At 32.4% G+C, this 22,576-nt stretch overlaps 3 protein-coding genes and 1 long non-coding RNA gene across 4 annotated transcripts; 1 reads left to right on the top strand and 3 right to left on the bottom strand.

Annotated features, from left to right (window-relative positions):
* Window positions 1-576: 576 nt before the first annotated feature.
* LOC142527826 (uncharacterized) lies at window positions 577-1,558 on the bottom strand. The gene has a single exon (XM_075632785.1). The coding sequence runs from the start codon at window positions 1,506-1,508 to the stop codon at window positions 792-794; it is 717 nt and encodes a 238-aa protein (XP_075488900.1). The 5' UTR covers window positions 1,509-1,558; the 3' UTR covers window positions 577-791.
* A 581-nt stretch (window positions 1,559-2,139) lies between these two features.
* On the bottom strand, window positions 2,140-4,666 carry LOC142527625 (zinc finger protein MAGPIE-like). Its single transcript, XM_075632468.1, has 3 exons — window positions 4,391-4,666; window positions 3,894-4,290; window positions 2,140-3,633 (listed from the first exon to the last, which is right to left on the bottom strand). Exons 1-3 carry the CDS (start codon window positions 4,482-4,484, stop codon window positions 2,727-2,729), a joined length of 1,398 nt encoding a protein of 465 aa, XP_075488583.1. The 5' UTR covers window positions 4,485-4,666; the 3' UTR covers window positions 2,140-2,726.
* A 5,927-nt stretch (window positions 4,667-10,593) lies between these two features.
* Window positions 10,594-15,451, bottom strand: LOC142527641 (prohibitin-1, mitochondrial-like). Its single transcript, XM_075632496.1, has 6 exons — window positions 15,300-15,451; window positions 14,778-14,965; window positions 12,859-12,975; window positions 11,823-11,993; window positions 11,207-11,419; window positions 10,594-10,959 (listed from the first exon to the last, which is right to left on the bottom strand). Exons 2-6 carry the CDS (start codon window positions 14,952-14,954, stop codon window positions 10,765-10,767), a joined length of 873 nt encoding a protein of 290 aa, XP_075488611.1. The 5' UTR covers window positions 14,955-14,965; window positions 15,300-15,451; the 3' UTR covers window positions 10,594-10,764.
* A 2,881-nt stretch (window positions 15,452-18,332) lies between these two features.
* Window positions 18,333-20,485, top strand: LOC142527057 (uncharacterized). Its single transcript, XR_012815392.1, has 3 exons — window positions 18,333-18,674; window positions 19,384-19,482; window positions 20,296-20,485. It is a non-coding gene; the product is annotated as an uncharacterized LOC142527057 (long non-coding RNA).
* Window positions 20,486-22,576: the final 2,091 nt, after the last annotated feature.

Genomic DNA, 22,576 nt, shown 5'->3' with positions numbered 1-22,576 from the left:
TTTGTATACTAATGGAAGACCGACCCTCCTTTGTCACGTTCTTGCTCTTGTTTCGATTATTTGGAATTCATTCCTAAGTTGCATTTGGATTTATTTATTTGAACCAAGGGATTTTCAAATCCATGATAACAAATTTATTGGTCGTCTAGGAAATCACTTGACAGCATATTTCAAATCCCAAATAAGCTGTTTTTCGTGTAAATATGGTGAATTTCTAATTCATCTCAACATGAAATTAATTTAAATCAGCCCTTGGATACTTCCCCAAATCGAAACGCATTCTCAACGAATTTCCACATCTTAGTATTCATCAAGATATATCTATACAGTTATAGATTTCGGATTGAGTGTAGAAACATATGACAAAAACTACATGATCAATTCTCTCAAATTTACAGGTACCAGAAGCTACCGGGTTAGAGATGTGATTCTGAACTGCAAAACCATAAAAGATGAAGGAAACCATCGAATAGGCCTTTTCCTTTTAATTGTCGGCAGACATCATAACATGGCTTTAAATAGTAGGAAAATTTTCCAGCAAGTCTCTCGATTAACAATAAGGGCAATACAGATAAATGAACAAATTTCCCAATCTGTCGTAGGAAACAGCTAAAGACTTCACATTTACGCACATTTTGATAAGTAAGAAGGATTATTGATACAAAGGCAATTTTATATCAATACGAAGTGATTTCTCCCCCATTTTCATCATCAATTCCAAACCAAACATTTCAATCATACGATCATATCACACTAAGTTGAGAACTTGTGTTTGATAAATAAAGATTTTCTTACGGAATTCGAGACTTGTTCAAGAATCCAACTCCTCCAGTTTTTTTCTTCCTCTTCCTCAAAACATAAACGTCAGTCTCCTCGTAGGCGTATTCGGGATGCAAATGCTCGTGAGGGATTTTCTCCATCTCAAACACCACCGCACACATTTCCCAGAACAATTTGTGCGCTTCGGGAGACCTCACCTGGTACCCCAACAATACGACGCCGTTATCCGACAGCAAACCCTCCATAGCCTGGATCAACGGCCCCACAGTCTTCTCAATGTAAACCACGTCCGCTGCGATCACGAAATCAAACGGCGGCTTCAACGACTTCATCTGCTCCTCGTTCTCCCAATACAGTTGCGCTGTCTTCAGGTTTTTCTTCAACATCGGCTTGTTTCGCTTCAGGTTGCGCTTCAAAGCAGGCATGACCGGAGCGATGTCTGTCAGAACAATGTCGTGCAGTCCCAGCAAGTAGAGGCCCATGGCTGCGACGCCGCATCCGGTGCCTAGCTCAATCCCGCGCTTGCCAGAGAAGTTTAAAAGGGAAGCGTAAGGGTTAGGACACGTGTCGCCTGCGGCACACGTCAACCAGCGCTCAGCAAACTTGACGAGAACCAAAGAGCAAGGCCAGACGGAGGTGCCGACATGCATCGATCCGTTGTCTTGCTGGAAAGAGAGGCGCGTGTCATTCACGGACAGCTCGATCACCGGGGAGTCTGTAAATTTCATTTTTTAAAAGCCCTTTTCGTGTGGCTGTCCCGAAAGTTCCAGCCGACGGTAGAATTTTAGCGTTGAGGGATTTGTATTGGGCTTTGGGCTTAAGACGTTTCAATAAACTTTCAATTTCAATATTAGGATCCGATCCAAGCCCATCTCATATTTTTTTAAAAGTAATGACCATATTTTTTTTCCCCTTTTCGGAAATAACTAATGACAAGATTTTGAATTATAATTAGAGTTCAAATTATTGATCAGGATCATAAAATTTCTATTCATGTTTGAAAAGGTAAAAAATTAAATGAGAAAATACAAAAAAAAAAAAAAAAACATTGTTCTATTTTTAGGGTCACTTGTTCTATATTTTCCGGTGAATTTTACATTCAACGGATTTCTTGAACTTTAAAAGTGTTTTAATGTTAATGGTCTGGAAGAGATCCAAAGAAACTAGAAATGAAAAACAAAAGAGTGATGAAATTCGAGTAAATGTTTGTAGTCTCGATATTTGGCCAAAAGAGGCAAGAAATCAAACTCCTTTTAAGGGCTTTGACTTGTTAATTGTAATGGCAGTTCTTGCATTTTAACTCAGTCAAAGAAGACAGATATTCAACACCAAACAGTTTAAGTGTCGAGAATTCTGAAATTAATATAAGAAGCACAACATATGTATCTGCTAAATTTATTACAAGGACATTTATAATAATTATTAAGTAGCACTAGCTAGACCAGAATTAAGCTTTGCTATTTGAGTTTGAGTAAAGATAACAACATAGCAATAATGGGGTCCAAAAGGTCTCCTCCCTTTTCTTCCACTACAGATGCCCACTTTTAACCAAAAAAAAAAAAAAAAAATAGAGACACGCTTCTCAAAGGGAACATCCTTCATGGGTTCAATAGAATATGCATGGATCTACTCTTCCTCAAGTAACTTTAGAACTTTTTATTTTTAAATTTCTATTAATTCTTTTGGCATCTTTTAGCTTTCATTCACCACTCAATGCCACCTTTTTCTCTGCAAAGTTTGCAAATACTAAATTCCTCCCCTTTTTTTCTTTATCCAACACATTCTCTCTCAGCATCAAAGTAGTAGTACGCCACTTTATTTCCATCTCTGATATTAACCTTAAAGTCATTTGTAAAACCATTAAAATCCATTGGTGATGATGCTAATGAACAACATGTTATTTTGTTCTCGATGCCCGTCATTTTGTAGTAGTACTGTTTCAAGAATCATGTCCATCCATTGATTGATGGTGGTTGACAAAGAGATCGGATCCCAACTCCAAGAAAATCCCTTGTTTCTCCCGCTGAAATCTCCTCATTCGTCACGCGGTGGCGTTTTGAGGGGTACATTTGACGCTGTTTTAAGGCAGAAATACCATTCTCCTCAGCACTCACAAGCTCACCACTAACTGAACTTGCGCCACACACTTGACCGAAGCTATTTTCTTGAACTGTAATACTACTGTCATTGGATTTGAATCCAAATTTTCCTAGGATCGAAGGATCAGTTGTAGTGGCCCCAATTTGAGCGGCTTTCTGTAGTAAAGCTGTAGCAGACATGGTTGCAGATGATGGATGATGACTAATAATTTGGTGTTGAGTGCTAAACAAAGATTGGACACTAACATCTTTAATGGCGCTTGTGCTTAAAGGGAGGGAGTGATCATTGGTCAAGTTTTGAGTTCCGTTTGAAGTAACCTTGCTCCTGAAATCCCAATTCAAATGGCTAAAATTAGATATTTGTGGAGGATTTGAGCACGGATTTGTGATGAGTGAATCATGGGTGCTGAAACTGTTCACTGTTCCTAAACTTACATGGTTAATTCCTAATGGGTGCATTTCTTCAAGATTTTTGGGTGTATAATCTTGAGTTTGGCCTGGATTTTGAGTCATATTCCAAAGAGATAAGCCTCTTGGGACTATGTCGATGTTTGGATCGTTGCTCGAGATTGGCTTGAAAACTGGAGGGAAATTCTGTCCCATGCAAGGTGTTGGACCTAGTGAGGAAGCGCCAACAAATTGATAGTTCATATTTGCAGGTGCGTGGATGTTCATGTGAGAGGAGGCTGTAATTCTTGCTGTTTCTTCTGCTAAGGCATCGCAAAATGCCCTATGAGTTATGAAGCTATCTCTCCTACAAACACAAAATTAAACAATAAATACCATGTTAGGAATACAATCTATGCGATAATAAATTCTACGAAAAACTACAAACTTAGAAGTAAAAATTTCATTAATTTAACAAACGAAATATACAGATCAGACATGAAAACCCACAATCATCACAGATCAAGAAGGAAAAAAAAACGTAAATTTAAGTACCGAGCTGTGCATGAAATATACACATACATCTAATCTAAACCCCTAAATAAATCAAGAATCATGAAAACATACCTAGAAAAAATAGCCCCACAATCACATTTGTATTCCCTAGTGCCACAAATCTTGGAGTGAGCCTTCCAATCCGACTGAACTGCATAACGTTTGGAGCACTTTTCGCACTTCCATTTCTTCTCACCATGCTTCCGGCAGAAGTGCTTCTTGATGCCTGTTAAATCTCCAAGAGCCCTAGAGGGATGGTGGTGAACGCACGTCTTTTCGGGGCAGACGTAAACTCGCTTTCTGACTTCTTTGCTGGTCCTTTGCTTCAACTTCCATGGAAGATTATGCCCTCTTCTGTGAAGTTGAAGATTTTGGTCCCTTTGAAACCCTTTGCCACATATTTCACACAAGAACCTGTTGGTTGCCATTAGAGTTTTCGGTGATAAAGCTATGACTTCAGCTTCAGGATCTGTAAAATAACAATTCTTGAGTATGTACATATATCCGTGTCTACAAAGAAGATAAAAAAAAGGATTCAAGAATCTAGAAAACAAGATAAATAAATGAACCTGGGGTTCCTGGAAGACTTCTCTTCTTCTTAGCTAAAGGAGGATTCATGGATCCACTGATCGGATTCTGAGTGAAAATTTCGTCATCTGCCATCTTGTTTTTTGAGGAGTGATCCAATCTACAGCTACCGAAATGATGAGTTATTTTTCCCTCGAGAGAAGAGATAAAAGATACCTTTATAGTTGACTGATGTAGCTGAATTTGAAATAGTTTCTCTCTTCTTAATCTGATCTCTTTCGATCTTTTGAGGATTTTGTCATGTATAGGAGGTAAGAAAACCTTGGGGACGCTATTAGTAACTAATTAAGATGCACTTATTAATAAGTAGCATCAACAGTATAAGAATATTTATTACCTTTATTTATGTAATATCTCTCTCTCTCTCTACCTCGTGTATTACAGAGTTTTTAACTGCTTCTTGTCGGAATAGAATAAAATTCAAATTAATTCTCCAAATTTAATTTATATATATTATGATGGCAGTGATGAGTGAAACTTATTGTAAGTTAAAAATATTTGAAATGCTAAACATTTAAAATTTTAAGATTAATATTAATGGTTTCAAAATTAATTTTTATATATGAAAAGAACAAATTAATATGGTCGATGGAGGCAAAGACTCAAAGTAGCTCTCCAGATCGGAATGATTACCACATAATTGTTTTGCCTTTTGTTTTCTTTGTCATATTAATTATTATCGTACTATATATAACTTTATCCCAATTAATTACCAAATCTATATATATATATATATATATATATATATATATATTATATCATGAATACGACATTTTGATAGAGATGGAAGAAATTCATATTCTTTTCTTCTTCTTCTTCTTTTTTTTTTTTTGCCTTTTTGACTGTGAATTCATATTCTTGAATTTGATGTAGTTCGACCACTAATTTATTTTAGCTTGCTTTTCGATAAAGTTTTAACTTTAAATTTAATTCTTCCCCATTTTTAAAATACAAATTAATTAATTCTTCACAAGCTTTTTCACAAATAAAATTTCTGAATTTTAGTTTAACCCCTATAAAATTAAATATTCAGATTCAAAGGATCGAGGGGATCAATCCAACTAATTCAGTATCCTCTCTTTTTGAAATTTTTTTAAAAAAATCAAGTTTTCAATTAAATAAATAATATTCATAAAAAAAATAGTGGTTTCACCAGACACGTAGTAAATCATCTTATTAATTAATTAATTTCCCTGCTCATGAAGTATCGAATATGCATTTAAATTGCATGTTGGGATCGAGATATTATTCATATCCATGCACGTGCCACACTGTCAAACAAACAAGTAAATCCAAAGGAAACGACAACAAAATTAGCATTAAAAGGGAATAATCGTCCTAATCTCATATGATATTAACTTCATTTTTTTCCTGAAAAAGTTAAATTATATTATAGAAGTTAACTTGAAATTACTATTTGTTCAAACCAATTATGTTAAGGGACATTAAATAAAGGCAATTAAGTGTGAATAAAAGGAATATTTAAAAATTAGACATGAATGTATATATATATATATATATATATATATAATATCAATGTTAGATAATGAAATATTTTTAAATTTATATCAAAATTACAAAGAGAATACATTTAATTTTAATAGTTGAGTTTATAAAAGAAATCTTATGAGTCGGTAGATGGTATGGTCGGGTGAAATTGATGGGTTGATTGAAGTTTGGTTTATTCTTTTATGCTTTTCAAAAAGTCGTTTTAAAGCAATCTTTTTCTTTAGGGAAATGTATTGGAATTCAACTCACGACTTTTCTTCTTCCACGTCAATCAAAGAGCAATATTATTAATCTATCGAAACTAAGATTTTAAACTTTAAAATCATTTAATTTTTTTAAAGTGATCTTAACTTGAACTAATATCAAATTAATCCGAAATTATCAAAAAATAATATATAAAAAATTTAAAAAGTTGGGCTACCATACCACTCATGTCCACATGCATACATCTAATGTAACTCAAATTATTCCAAGTTTTAAAATCATCTTAGCTTCAAGATGAAATGATCAGCAATAATTAGCTCAAAAAATCAAATATAATCATAGTTAATCAATTATATTATACTATGATAAGATTTATATTATATATATAATCAACTTCGATCCGACCCGATATATTAATTTGCTCGAATTTATACAAGAACTTGTGTATATAATATGCTTGGACCCTGTTCAATTTTTTTTGAATCAGCAATCTGCTGAAACGGGGTCGTGCATGGGTGTTATACCTAGTTGTCATTTACGTTTTTTAATGCTAAAAACGACACGATAATTAGAATATAGAAATGAATAATCAAGATTATAAGCAACTGACAAAGGCAGTGAATTTTTTGAAGTGGGAGTGGTCGTCTCGTTTTGGGCTGACCCTTCCTGATGACAATTAATCATAATCTAATGATGTTTTGCTTTTTGTGTTTATTTATAATTTAATTTTTGGAGTTTAGTCTTTGAACTTTGGTGACCCAAGAATATTCTTCCTCCCAAAGGCTTCAACTTTCAAGGTCCAGCTCTTCTTTCCCACGTAATTTTGTTCTTAATTCACGTTGATCTACAAGATCTCACCCTTGTAATATTCTTTGTATAATAACGTTAATGTGTGCTTATATATATTTTTATATATAATTTTGTTCAATCATGCATATTAATTAGGGGCTACTTGCCTTAGAAATAAGTTCTACAATTGCATGGGAATGAGAGTATAAGTGGAATTTTTTTTTTTTGAATTATTTGGGAAAATTACATTTTGGATTCTATACAATTATTTATTTACGATTTTAATATTCGATATCGTAAAATTTCAGTATTAATATGTTGTATTTGTTTTATTTGTAATTAATCTTTTTTTGACATAACAACGATTAAGTGCTAATGTGGTGCTGTTAATTAATGTAAATGATCAGTTCATATGGCAGTGAAACCCATAACATTGTGATATCTAAACATAATCATATAAATACGAACTTGATAAGTGTTAAACAATAATAATAATAATAATAATAATAATAATAATAAGGTTTTTTCATCTAGCCACCTAGGGAATTAGGATGGGAGTATACTTGAGAAAATATATTTTCAAATGAGTGTATTTTTAGGGAAAAGTAAATAGTTGTCACCACCTAGGGTATTTTTGTTTTCTTTGTTTTGTCTTTTCCCAATCCCATTTAGTAGGAAATATTTTTTTTTTCCTCTCTAATTTCAAGAATTGATCAACTTTTGTCTTCAACCTTGTATTCAATTGTTTTGGACCCTTGATCCATATTTCAATTAGTGTAAGACTTCACCTTTTCTATTTTCATCCCGTCGTAGGGATATATATTTTTCGTAGTTTACAGTGTGTGTGTGTGTGTATATATATATATATATATATATATATATAGTTTATCATGCTTCCCAAGAACTTGGAATGGAGAACAATTTTTTTTAGTTATTCAATAACGTTGTCCAGCTAATATTTGTAAGAGTCGGTCTCTTGTGAGACGGTCTCACGAATTTTTATCTGTGAGACGGGTCAACCATACCGATATTCACAATAAAAAGTAATATTTTTAGCATAAAAATCAATATTTTTTCATAGATGACCCAAAATAAGAGATATGTCTCACAAAATACGACTTGTGAGAGCGTGTCACACAAATTTTTATCTATATTTTGTAATACGGCAAACGTATATTTTTATAAATTAATTTATTTTTTTAAGCAATCGATTACTTTATTTTTTTTACCTGTTGTATATCAATTTGAATATAGTTTTTTTAATAATAATAATAATATATAATATATATATATATATATAAATATATTTATAAAAGAACCATTGAAATTTAAAAACGAAATTAACCTTTAATCTGGCAAAGATTTACGTGGGAATGAAAATAAATATTTTTTTTTTCATAAATTAAAACTGAAAAAAAGAACATCGTGGGATTCGAATAAGCAGGTAGGCCCTACCTAGGGTTTGACTAAATGTAGGTTTCATGACTTTGTTCATACAATCGATATAACTGAATTACTATCAAATTCAATAATTAAAAAGTTATTGCAAATAGCAATAAACCAATCTCCTTTATAAATAGTAACGTACGTGCGCATGTCGTCTTGTGAATATAATGGTACTTGAAGAATCCACAATATATTTTTAGGTTATATTTGAATTGATAATTTAAATATATTTTTATTATTTAGATAAATAATATCATAAATTTTAAATTCATATCTTATCGTGTATATAATATTTCATATTAATTATGATGAATTTCAAGTTTTACTTTGTATTAATAATGTGTAAATAAATAAGATATAAATTTAAAATTTGATTTATTGTTTCATTCTAAATAATTAAATTATAATCGAAATAAATTGATTTCAAATCCATTTCCTCAAGTCATAACCTTGGAGTTTCCGAATTTTGACTAAATAACATTATTTTAATTGAAATTTTTCATTAATAATTATTAGTTTAAAATTTTAAGGAAGACTTAATACCTCTAATGAAACACTAATATAAATTAAACTGATATTTTTCCCCACTTTGTAGAGAACTGTTTTCAACTGTTCTCGCTTAGTTCACTCTAAAAATTACTATGGCAGCGCAATCATAATGCAATCAATGATTAAAATCTAGTGAACTATTATTATGATTAAAGTCCCTTTCAGCTTTATAAAGTAAAGTTCCACTTGCTCAATTTGTAAAATTAATAAAAGCTCCATCCATATCTCTAACCTAGGAGCCATAGATTCTCTCTTTACATGCATGGAATTTTGATCAAGGAAGACGATTTATAAGTTACATAAATTTCATTTGCAATTACTAAAAAACCATGATTGTAGGAATTTTGATCTCCTCTGTAAGCCTAAACTCTTGTTGTTTTTATCAAAAGTTACACTTGATGGTGATGATACGACTTTGATATTTTAAATTTTACAATAACATATGTAGTATATGTCAATTGCTCATTTAGTAGATACAATTATTGCATCTCAATATCATGTTACGAAAGAAGATTGTCACCACCACAATTCAGACTGAGTCCGTTCTTATTGACATGAGACTTCACAAGAATTAAAACGTATGATTTGAATGGGAGAGCCAAGTTGTTACATGTCTCTCATCGGCTGGATTACATTATTGAGAATTGTATATATAGACTTGGACAATACTCTCTACTTGAGTTAGCTTTTAGGGTGAAATTAGATTCAAGTTCATGACATTAAATGTCCAAGTCCTAGTCTTAACAAGAATTAAGATCTTCAGAATTGTATATATGAACAATCCTCCCCATTTGAGTTAGATCCGATCGATGTAAGACATTTAACACAAGTATGATCAAACGAGGCTGGAATTATTCTTGTAATTATTAATTAGACTCCATCTTTTGAACTGTGTTCTTCTTGGTCATTTTAAAGTGTCTCGATTAGAAAACAGACATGAGAAAATGATTAGGAATGCATTGTTATGTGTAACTATTTTTTAAAAGAAAACAAGGATTGATCAAAGATATTAAGTCAAAGATATCAAAGCAAAATAAAGTGCCTAACTGTGAATAGGATTATGTCTCTTCCCATATCATGTAAAGCGTTACATATATCATATTTTATATAAACTATTCGGGTAAATAACAATTTTTTGTATAAACAATTATAAAATGGGATTAAAAACAATTGTGCAACAAATTATATGAATGTTAGGTCCATACAGTCATGATATGACAAAATTTCAACCGACAATCGAGATAGGCTTTGCAATTGTTATTACTAGCATCCACCGGACTTATAAATCGACGACGTTTTCTGAAACTGAAGGTGTAGAAAATATTTTAATAGCAAAATCATCAATTTTACCAGAATATAATATTCTTATAGAGCTCACGTAGGTAGAGTACCATGTGTATTCTAGAATATATAGGGGGTGTGGAGTCGAGCTCCAGCACCGATTTAAGTTTTGTAGACTCGAGCTCGAGTCAAACTCGATAGAGTCAAGACACTTAAGATGGACTCGATGTTCCAAATACTTTTCACATATATAGATGATCAACACGTCAATCACACGTGAAATAGAACTACAATACTTTTTCAGACATGAGATATCTAAACTAGCCAATTAAGATGATGAGCCAAAAGAGCTATCAAACCAACCAGCATATGAAAACATCCAAACCATCAAGTTTTGTCTAGAGAATGAGCAAAAAAATAAATAGTATAAATGTCAAAAGATGACGTGCCCCCATAATTAAGATCAAAGACGTCGTTACACAGTTTAGAACGATAGAAACTCCTGCTCGTTTAACCGGCGACTTGTGCGAAAAATCTTAATTCGGCAGCAAACAGAGTTTTTATCCATCTTGACCGTTTACTTAATTCTACTTTGTTCTAAGCTCAGATTCTGAAGGTTCAGTAGGAGCTCATCAGAGTTCAAGTACACCTTGTTGCTTGAACTAGAAACAGTATGAGAAATATCTTTAGAAGCTTCAATTCTCCTGAGCATTAAAAAAGCTGAATTGTTGGCAATAGCTTGACCAATCAGCTGGGCACTCTTAGCCTCTCCCTGGTTATCGGATGAGAGAATTTTGCAATTATCAAATGAAACTTCCCAAGTTCAAGAAAAAGAATTCGCAATGGACAAAATTGCTCTGGAAAGCTCCAGCCTGACCTCGTAGTACTATAGGATACCACAGGGCAAGCATAAAAAGGAATACATGTAGACGTGCATTTCATTTTTTCTATAGGAAAATGGAGCATTCCGATCTTGAATAAGTGTTCAAAAAATAACGATGTATGGTAGTTTTTTTTACCTGTGCTCTAATAATAGCACTTTGTTTGTCTTGCTCTGCCTTTTCAACCACAAACTTGGCCCTCTCAGCCTCTTGTGCAGCTACTTGTTTGGCTTCAATTGCAGCAGTGAACTCCCTTCCAAAGGTCAGGCTTGTAATGGAGACATCATCCAGTGCGATGTTGAAATAAGCAGCTCTTTCTGTCAGTATTTTCCGTATTTCCCTACTCACGTTCTACATACAGTAAATTACTGTCAGTTTATAATTCCATGTAATCAAGAATTCACATATAACATCATAACCTCCACGTATATGGAGGCCAATTATGAAAGGAGAGCAAGCTAAACTTTTCGAGCACATCATTCAAACTTTGGCCATAGGGTTGCGTCAGATCCTAGTTGCAGCCTCTATTTATTAAAAAAACAAGTGATTTTATTCATAAGTAAAAATGTAAAATACAATAAAAAAGTTTCGCAAACAAACCAAAAGCCTGAGAAAATTCAATTCTAAGAATGGGAAAGCGTAATGGTCAATCAACAGTTGACATAATGTAACAACCGTATAATGCAGCAATTCAAGACACTAGAGAAAGGAAAGAAAAAAGAACAAAAGAAATATCCCTAGCCTAGACATTTACCTCTCTCTGTGTGATAAGCTGGCTAGCATTATATTGGGCAACCACAGCTTTCAGCGTCTCATGAATAATTGAAGGCAGGACTCGCTCGTTGTAGTTTTCACCAAGGGTTCTATAAATAGTGGGTAACTGATCTGGCACAGGGCGAGTAAGAACCCGAAGACCAATTTTTACCTGAAACAATCGAACAACTGATTGAACATTTAAATTCAACTCCCCACAAGGCAGCACCAGACAAAATCACCAGGCGGAGGGGCAAAAAGATAATCTGTTGGTTAAGGTTCTTTTCCACAACATGGTAGTCCATGAAGCTAAAAGAACTTCCCAGAAAGATTCTAGTAGATATTTGTTCGATGTACACTATCAATAAATTACGCACCTCAGCTGAAAGCAGGAATTTAAGGCAACTGGAATGTGGAAACATAAATTTTTTATAGGTCATAGTAAACTATGAAATAAAATGAAAGTCTGCACAGAAGATCAATAGACAAAATGGTTGGTACTTCAACAGAAAAGAAACAGCTTTGCAAAAATACATCGGTTAAAACTAAACCAAAGTGATAATTGGTAACCACTTTCTATGTTTGTTAAACTATAGTTTTAAAAAGATGGCAACAATAAATATTCTTTAGCTAAAGTACAAATCACAAAAATGGACATATAGAAATAAATAAGAAGAAAAATAGGCAAAGAGAGTTGCAAAAACTTATTTGAACCATAATAATATTTCTGAATCGGCTTGCATGTTATGGAATGTATTCAACTCTTTTGTGATCAACCAATTGCGTCAACGTCACTCTCATTACCATAAATGGGAAATAAATTTAACTTTAATTCCTATAAAAGACAATTATTTCAAACCAGATAGTGAACTTCAAACCCATCCAAAATCATTCAGCAAGTGCTGGCCCTATCAAGTACGAGATTATGAATGCGGGGTTTGGGGAAAGAAGTGTGTGTGTGTGTGTGTGTGTGTGTGTGTGTGTGTGTGAGAGAGAGAGAGAGAGAGAGAGAGAGAGAGAGAGAGAAAGGGGGTCACCATCTGAAGGTCACGACTGCCTGAAGTGCTCTCCACCAGATGGGGACGCGCTCGAACATCATATATGGTTGGCCTTTCAAACCATGGGATCATCAAGTGTGTCCCTTCTGGATACACCTGCACGTTGAGCTTATAAGAAAAAATATATAACATATCCAAATTTCACAAAATACAATTTTTCTTTTAAAAAAGAAGAATATAAGATACGATAATTTGTCGTAGAAGAGTTAGGTTGATGGACATGGGTGACAAAATCAAATAACAAACTTGGAAGAAGTATATATTGGAACATTATGAACCGTGGATGTGACCTATGTTCTGCCTAATTAACACAAAATAAAAGCATGAAAATGTTGAAGAAGAAAAAAGCATGTCTGAGTTCAAACTGTATTGATGACCCTATTGATCAACTGTTTCCTAACATAGCCACCAAACAATTATTCGTACACTACTGTGGCATAGATAGTCAATTTTTTTCAGAGCTTTAAACTCATGGTGGGAGTATTCAAACAAGGAATTTGCAATACAAGGAGTGAAAGCTACTAACAGAAGGCATAAACAGGACATGATCTTTCTTCAGAAGTCTCATATACTTTCCATGAAAATAGAACAAGTTATTTCCAAAACCCAAATCCGAAAGAAAATATGAACTTGTAATATTATGGAGAGGATTAACAGTAATCTTTTCCCAGGAGTTAGTTGACAATAATTTTTTATAGATACAGACTGCGAAGATAGGACACGGTAAAGCCGTTGACACGCTCATTAAGCATGGAGTACTAACTTGAAAGCAAGATATGCAAGACAACTATCAATGCTTGAAAATTGCACAAAATTGTGAAACCCTGTCAAAACTTGTCAAACCAAATACACAGATTCAACGCATACAACCGAATGATGTAAATAAAATTTCAACAAATGACAAACCACATTCAGCTAATATTTCAATTTTCAAATTAGCCCCTCAGCGAGTGTCACTAAATAGAAAAGTTTCCACCAGCCTGTCAATTTTCCTAGAATTTTACCGCTGTAAACACGAAAAGTGGCAGTACTATGAATGCCAATATTTCAATCATAGTTACTAAAAGACAAGGCATTCATCTAGGCACAAGTCTTGTCGGTCTCTTCCTTTGCGCCTCAACACAGGGCAAAACATAGTCTTTAATAAAGCCCACACACCCTAACCATAACCCAACTCTTGGTGCGGTTTAAGCCTCAAGCCAATTTTAATCACGCCATCAATGTGAAAATAATAAATCAACAATGAAATGAAAGATATCGAACATTTATTTTAGCTTATACACTAACAAATTTTGTTTTATTGTTCTTTACTAATTCGTAAAGCACATGTTGCTTTATATTGTTATGAACTTTTCTTCAAATTACAAATACTAGAATATGATTATTATGATGCTTCATTCCAATAAAGTGTGATCCTTGTCTTGCAAGTTGCGTCTTGCATCTAGGCTCTGAGATATTTATCAGCCTTAATGCCCCTAACGAGATTATACCAATTCCATTGAGATGTGGCTGGAGGCAATGAAGGTTTGCTACATTTATTTGTTCAAGTGGATAAATTTTTCTGAAAAGGTCTAAAATAATTAAACATGTAACTATAGCTGCAAATTGCCAAAGTAAATACATGACATGATCCAACTTTTATGCCAGTGAGATTCACTCAGGCAAACATAAGATTCACTCAGGCAAACATCATTACAACTGAAATGGAATGCAATCTTCATGGTTTACCCCCAAAGAAAGTGAACTACTTCCCACAGACTTTCCCAACAAGAGAGACATGGAAAAAAGAAAGATTTGCATGCAATTAAGGATAGAAGAAAATATTGAGCATTATCAGTTGATTATAAAAATGAGTAGCAAAATATTATTTAATCCTCGAGATAAAAGCAAGGCTAAACCTGATCTTTGACACCAACAATACGGTTGAAAACAATGGCACGGTGCCCTCCCTCAACATTGTAGAGACTGTTAGCAACTCCATAGATTCCGAGCCCAGCAAAAACTCCCAGTTTGATCACAGCAGATGTTGCACCTCCACCAGGCATCTTCGGTACCTTGACATTGTTCAAATTCATACCGTAAACACCTGCATTTACAGAAAATGTACAATTATTCACTCAAATATCCGATACTGAATCTAACACATCATTATAACGAAAACTAAGATCATATCTCACTGAATCAACCAACTACACCTCAATCGAAAAAGGAAATGACGAGAAAAAACCTCAAAATTCATATAATTGCACTAAAGTCAGCACTTACTCACACCCTCACCAAATCCCTGAACAAAAAAAATCAATTAAAAAATAAAAGCACAATTAACCAAGTTGCATCGCAAGCATCATAGATACAGACAAATACTGATATCTGACGAGTTACGAGTACAGAGACAGGAACGTATGAACGAATTTGCAAACCTCGAGAGCTGGAACGGAGAGAAGAGAAGTATGCTCGCGAGAAATGGAAACGAAGAAAAAGCTACCACTGCAAGGGTTTTAGTGGCACCAACCAACAAGGTTTACCGCTCTAGGTTTTTCCGCCAAAAACCCTTTTTTCTCCTTCTATTCTATTTTATTATTTTCTTCACGTAAATATAATTTATATAAAATAATAATTTTAAATTTCGTTTATTTTTATAATAAAAAATTTGTTCAATCTCAATACATAATGTACAATTAGACTTTGAGTAGGATTAATGTCCTTATAAATTTGCGAAGTATTTAACTGACTGAATTGGATCATCCTTGAATTTGTACGTGTAATTTTCTCGCTAGTTAGAAATCGAAATCGAAATCAAATAGTTACCACCGTTGCGATGTTACGACTTAAATATGTTCAAATAGAAAGAAACGTGCGTTGAATCTACGTTAAAACAAAAACCACCCAACCCCATTGTATAACAAACAAAACAGAGTCATGTTAAAAGTTCAGACGTAGAATGAATCAAAAATTTGATTTCTATTAATTATTATAGATTTAAATGTGATTGTCAAACTCTTCCCTGAAACTTCGTTGCAAAATTTCTTTTAAAAAAAGGTTATATTTACGGGTCTATGACTGATTTGGGCTTACCCCAACATTTTATTAACATGATACGATCAACAGGTTGGGCTGGCCCATCCCAAGTGAACATTTTCTAGTTCTAAATCACTTTCAGCGAGAATGTGTTTAAAATCGATAAGATTACTTAATAACTATTAAGTAACTGTAAGTGGAACTGTGTGTTGTGTTCAGTACTGTCCGAACGGGCTGACGGGGTGGGTTTATTCACAGCTCGCAAATTGTTTACTCAATCTACATATTTTATATGACGAGTGGACCGATCTCAAGTTTTTTTAAGTCAAATTTTCATAACCATTAATTTAATTTCTCCCATTATCGACGTCATTTTTTCGAATATTAGGCTACAATCACATAAAATATTTTTTAAAAAATAAAATGAATTTCTATTCTTACATGTTCAGGATCTCAACCATTGATTTGATTGATCTCCAATTGGGAATTTTAACATTTGAAGATTCGTGAATATTTGATTTTCCCTATGGCTATGGGTACTTCCATTTGCTTCTCGTTCGAAACATTTATTACACAAATAATGTAGTCCCATAAATATTTGCGTGTGATGGAGTGGTGAGCGGTGAAATTATGTGTTTCCTGGAGGGGAACTTGGCCGGTGGATCGCAATAATAACTCTAGGGTAGGAATATAGAAAGATCGATCGGCGTAAAGATTTAGCTCTAGTTTCTCATGCTAATAAAATTAGGTTTTACAATTTTTTTTTTAAAAAAAAATGAGAAGGAATATTTTTGCCATCAATTATAATTATAAAATTATAAATGCAATAGCTATATATAAATTGTGAGATAATAATGCATGAAAATATATGATATTTATTCATACAAATCATAATTTTAATGTGAATTTATATATATTTTTCATCTTGCTGATCTTCGTTACTTCTGCATGTTTAATTTTTATTTTTACAAAAAAAAATTTTAATAGTACTTTTAATTTTTAAACAGAATGCATGATGTTAAAATATAGCAGATTATTTCTCGAACAAATGACATCTGTTTATTTAACGCTGCTTCTATCCAAGAGACATGAGCCCATTTCCCGCAAGAGTGTGCATTATTTTTAAATTTATATATATTTTCTGAAAAAATGAAATTAAACTTTTAAGTATTGGAACTTGTAGGCTTTTGTTTATGACAATTCGAATCTCTCTCTTTCCATTCATGCAAGGGGGTTCATTATTTTTTAATTTATATATATTTTTGAAAAACCGAAATTAAACTTTTCGCATGTATTTGAATTGGATCATTTGAAGTCTATGATTTTGAATTTATTTTTATAATTAAATAAGTTAAATAAAAAAAACTCAAATTCATCTTTTATTTATTTATATTATTATTATATTTGTTATAATATATTTTAAATAACTTCAATATTTTAAGAATTTGAAATTTATTGTGCACGTGATTAGTATAACACATATTTAATCAAGATATCATATTCGTTTTATTATTCTAATGAGTTAAATATAAATAGTCCATTATTATATAAAAAAAATAGTCAAATATATGTCTTATGTGGTCAAATAATAAAGAGAAGAAACAAAATGTTAACCAACAATTATCTGAACAAACTAGAATATTAAATTAAAAGCAAAAAACTTCACAGTGATAAAATTGAAATAATAAAAATATATATTGAGTTAGAAATATAACTTAACATAGAGTCGATGAGAAGAAATGAAAAATTCACACGCTCTCATGTTAAGTTGGTGTGTAGAGAATTCTAAAAGAGAAACCAACAACTATAATAAAACCTAATAATAATAATAAGGGATTAGGTCTATCAATAAGTAAACCAGAATTTTTATGGAATAAAACTTTATCAAATCTTTATTTATCTCAATGATATATTTATGTTTTCAAAAGTCTTTAATAAATTAAATACACAATTAGAACTCCTAAAATATAATATTATCATCATAATTTCGATTTTCACTCATTGTCATTCTCGCCAACTTTATATTTCACATGCAGATCAAAAGACATCCTCGCGCTTTGTGAAAATTCACTTTTGAATTTTTTCTACTTCAAGTCCTCCACAAAGTTCATTTTATTAACTTCAAATGTGATATACAAATAATTTTTTCAGCCTAAATTCATTCCAATAGCATAAAACTTCTTCATAAAATAAAATAACATAAAAGTGGATCAATTAAACATGTTAGAAATGAAAACTTATCATGATAACAAAAATCAAAATATTATGATCCTATCAAGATTCAATGCATCCAAAACAAGATTCACAATTTTTTATTGATTTTGAGAACACTCCATGACTTATGAATCTACACATATGAAAGCATGAAAAATTTGAAATGGGCCTGTTTTTGTTCGGTAATCGATAACCCAAAAAACACGTGTTCGATTTTGAATCTTCTAACAACGCATGGGTTATTCGCTGTCAAGAGAGAGTTGCTTGTGTCAGAGTTGTTGTAACCGGGTTGCTCTTCTCCTTCGCCTTTTTCCACTCCTATCTACTTGCGACCCCTCTTTCCTCAATTTCTTCCTTCATCCTTCTTGTTCGTTGTTCGGTTTCTTCATTATCGCCGTCTACCTTTCGGTTTTCTTGGCGCATCGTTCTGTCTGTCTTTCCCTCTCCTTTGTTTCGAAAATACGTTGTTCGCCTTCCTCTTGGTCGTCGTCTACCTCCCGTCTTTTTGTGCTCACCGTTTTGTCTACGGCCCGCCTTCCTTCGTTTTGGAAATCTGTTACTCGGTGCGTTTTCCTTTTGGATTTGTTTGGATTTGGTGTTCTTCGCTTGGTTTTTTCCTTTGTGATTTGCTTTCTGTCCCCGGTTATATGTAGTAGAGCTATTTTTTATGCTTGTTTCACGAATTTTTTCGATTTTTGTTGTATGTTTTAACGCTAAGATTCGGCAACGAAATCATCTAGGTCGAATTTGATATAAGGTATTTATATTCTTTGTAGTTTTTTTTAAAGGGCTTTAGTCTTTCTGTTATTGCCTACCAAGCTCCGCCTTCCCAAATATATGTAGTTTAGCTGTTTTTAATGCTTGTTTGCCTATGATTTATAAATTTTTTGGTTTTTTAATCCGCGCTAGTGCTTATTTCTGATAACCAAATCAGCTAACTGTGACTTGATATAATAATATATTTGTAGCCTTTACTGTGCTTGTTAAAGAGTTCCAGTATATTTGTTATCCACCTGGAAGATTCGGATTCGTTATGGTTGACAAACTAAGCCATTTAGGATGTTTTATTCCTTTCTATTTTTCTTATAGAGAAAATGTTCAACTTGCTCTGCTTTTACAAGGAAAAAATAGAATGTTTTTAGAAAATATTGAAGAACTCAGGCTCTGTTTGTTTTATGGTGTCTGGTTATAAATTACATCGGCTGCTCGCTAGCTGCTGACTTATTAAATTTGCTTAGTTTGACTGATTTGTTATTTTGTTGATATATGTAGGTTTAATTTGTGTGTGCTATATTGAAGTAGCCCTGCTCTCATTAAGAAGTTTCAGCAAATAAAACCTATGGCCGTTTCTTCTACTTGTGTCGCGTAAAGGTTTGATCTTTTATTACTGAGGTGTTCATTCAGATCACAGCACTCTTGCTCTGTTGCTGCATATGTTGGATTGTTTGTCCACGTTTATTACTGCTATTATTATTATACAAAGCTTTTAATTATTAGCTTTTGTGTTGGCAATCCATAGTTTATAATTCATTTTGTTTTTTTGCTTTCGCTTGTTATAGACATCTTTATTTTACATTTTCTTATATTAGCAGGCTAACAATGTTAAATTTGGTTATTTTAAATTGATTAAAATTACGAATTACCTACGATGTCACGTCAAAGAAAAGAAATCGCAGTTGATATAAACAGGACGAATAACTTTCGTAAACGAAAATTATTATTTGCAATACGTAAATAACTTTTCTAATGTTTTTGTTATACTATTTGCTTTTGTTTAATGTATCTATTTTTAAATATATTAGCCTAGATCTAATTTACCATTTTATTACTGACCTAGCTAATGGCTAATGTGTTTAGTTTCTTTCTAATTTTAGTCAATAAATGCTATATCTAACCTTTGAAGCATGGATACGCTAAGTAAATATCAATATATGCTCTAGCTTTTACAAATGTTCTGTTATTTATGATTTCCTACAAATAATAGTTTCTCTTCCTTAGTAGAAGAAAAAAATTTAATAAAAGCTCCACATTTTCAGCACCTACTTATTTCTAATAAGCTGAAATGACATGAATAAATTTGCTTGCTTTTTTATTTATAGTAAGTTAAATTTCTACGATTGAGCATCAGTTAATAAATTAGAATCTAGCTCACCTTACTACTGGATTTGGATTTGTTTTCTTCAGGTACAACCCCACATACAGAAATGAGGACTGAAGTAAGATTGCGATAATAGAAACATAACTAAGCTTTTTTTGTTTTCTAAGCATGCGCTACCTAAATAAATTACATAGAATGTATGTAAAATAACATGTTGTTATGTTGTTTAGACTTATGTTTAGACTTTATTAATATTTTGATTGTAAGATTCAGTCACGTATAGCTTGTTTCTTAGTTTTAAAAAAAATATTGATACAAACAAAAACTTAAAACATGAAATTTTTGGTTTATACCTACATAAAAAAGCCTTTAAGTATCTATATACTTTTGCGCACACTTCATGATCTAAACAACCTAAAGACTTCTATTTTTCAAAAATATAAATATCAAATTCAATTTAAAAAATCAAATATATATAAAATCTGCTTATTACTAACCCTATAAATGTTTTTTAACATTTAAAAAATTGTTCTTACACACGTGTATATAGAATACTCATTTTTTATTTAGTCTTAATATATTGATTCATATCTATTACATCTGGACACGTACAACCTAACTTTATCTAGGCTTAGCAATAAATTTTGTCTATAATATTTACATTGACAAATAAATGTCATACCTTATTTTCTTCAAACACCAATATTCAAACAATATATATCATTAAATATTTCGAAAAAATATAAACTTAGATATAAAAAAAGGTGGAATGGATATATAAACCATGGCCATTACTAAACTTTCAGAAATATTAGTACCTTCAAACGTATGTAGAGTATATATGCTTTATTCTTATCCCATAGCTAGGCAAATATATCATATATGTTTTGATCAGACCTTAACATTTACACCTTTGACAGGATATTTAAGATAAATACAGTAGAAAACATTATTCCTTAATCAAAATAATTCCCAGCTTTTAATTCCTAAAACACAAAAAAATTCAAAAAATAAAAAAATTCACCTATTATCAGCCACATTTAAAAAAAAAATTAATATTACTCAGCATATTTAGCTGATTATTCCACGTTCATTCTTATTACCTATATGCAAGCAGACCGATCGATTTCACTACTTTTTAAGCAAAATGAAATAAAACCTTTAAACATTACAACATGCATAAACAATTTTAACCAAATTAAATAATCCTTTTTTACCCATTCTTTAATATATATATTCTTACATTTAATATATCATTCACTACAAGAAAAGTGGGTTTCCGCAGCGTGCAATATGCGCCGCGGAAAGGTAATCACGCTGCGACGCACGCTGTAAAGTTGAAAGCCGTCTTAAGTTTGACACTATAGGCGGCGTGCGATTTACGCTGCGATTTAGTCTAATAACGGCGTGCAGAGTATGCTATTGATAGTTAAACTATTGGCAGCGTGCATATGTACGCTGTTAATACAACTTTCTACAGCGTGCACAAGTACGCCGCTAATAATCATAAAAAAAAATATTAGCGACGGTTTCGACAAAACCGTTGCAAAAGGGCGACGATGTTATAATTTCGCGACAGTTCCAAAACCGTCGCTAAAGTTTGCGTAAATTTAAAAAAAAGTTTACTTTTATAATTTAATACATTTTTATAAAAATACAATACAACTATAATAATAATACTCATGATCTTAATTAACAATTAAAAAATTAACCAAAAATTGAAACAAAAACATGTATTTAAATCGAAACTAAAATCATGTAAGTAGAGAAAAATGTCAAGTGTTGTGAAAAAAAATGGAACGGAGATCGGGAATAAATAGAGAATTTACGATTTTTTAGCGACAGTTTGTTACTAAACGGTCGCCGATGTAAGTCTATTAGCGACGGTTAATTATTAACCGTCGCCGATTTAAATCTATTAGCGACGGTTAATTATTAACCGGTTTATTCTAAATCGTCGCTAAATGTGGCTTTAAATCGGCTACAGTTTCTTGTAAACCGTCGCTAAATGTGGCCTTAAAATCGTTGCAACTTTAACTTTAGCGACAGTTTTACTAAAGCCGTTGCTACGTTAAAATTCGAACTCATTTTTCGCAGCGTGCTTATAATATGCATGCCGTGAATAATACTATTGACGACGTACGATTAATGTGCGCCGTTAATGTCTGAACACGATTTTTTTTTTAAAAAAATGATTTACTTTTTGCAGCACACATAAACTTGCACGCCGTTAATAGATACTATTAACGGCGTGCCTTTATTGTGCACTGTCGTTTATATAATTTATTAACAGCACACATAAATGCAAGCTGCAGATATTACTATCCGCGGCGTGCTTTTAATGCACGCCGTCAATAGTAATATCCG

This window comes from Primulina tabacum, chromosome 15 (assembly GCF_025594145.1).
Source record: "Primulina tabacum isolate GXHZ01 chromosome 15, ASM2559414v2, whole genome shotgun sequence".
Taxonomy (NCBI): domain Eukaryota; kingdom Viridiplantae; phylum Streptophyta; class Magnoliopsida; order Lamiales; family Gesneriaceae; genus Primulina; species Primulina tabacum.
Note: the sequence above shows the minus strand (reverse complement) of the source record. Positions and strands in the feature narration are given on the sequence as shown.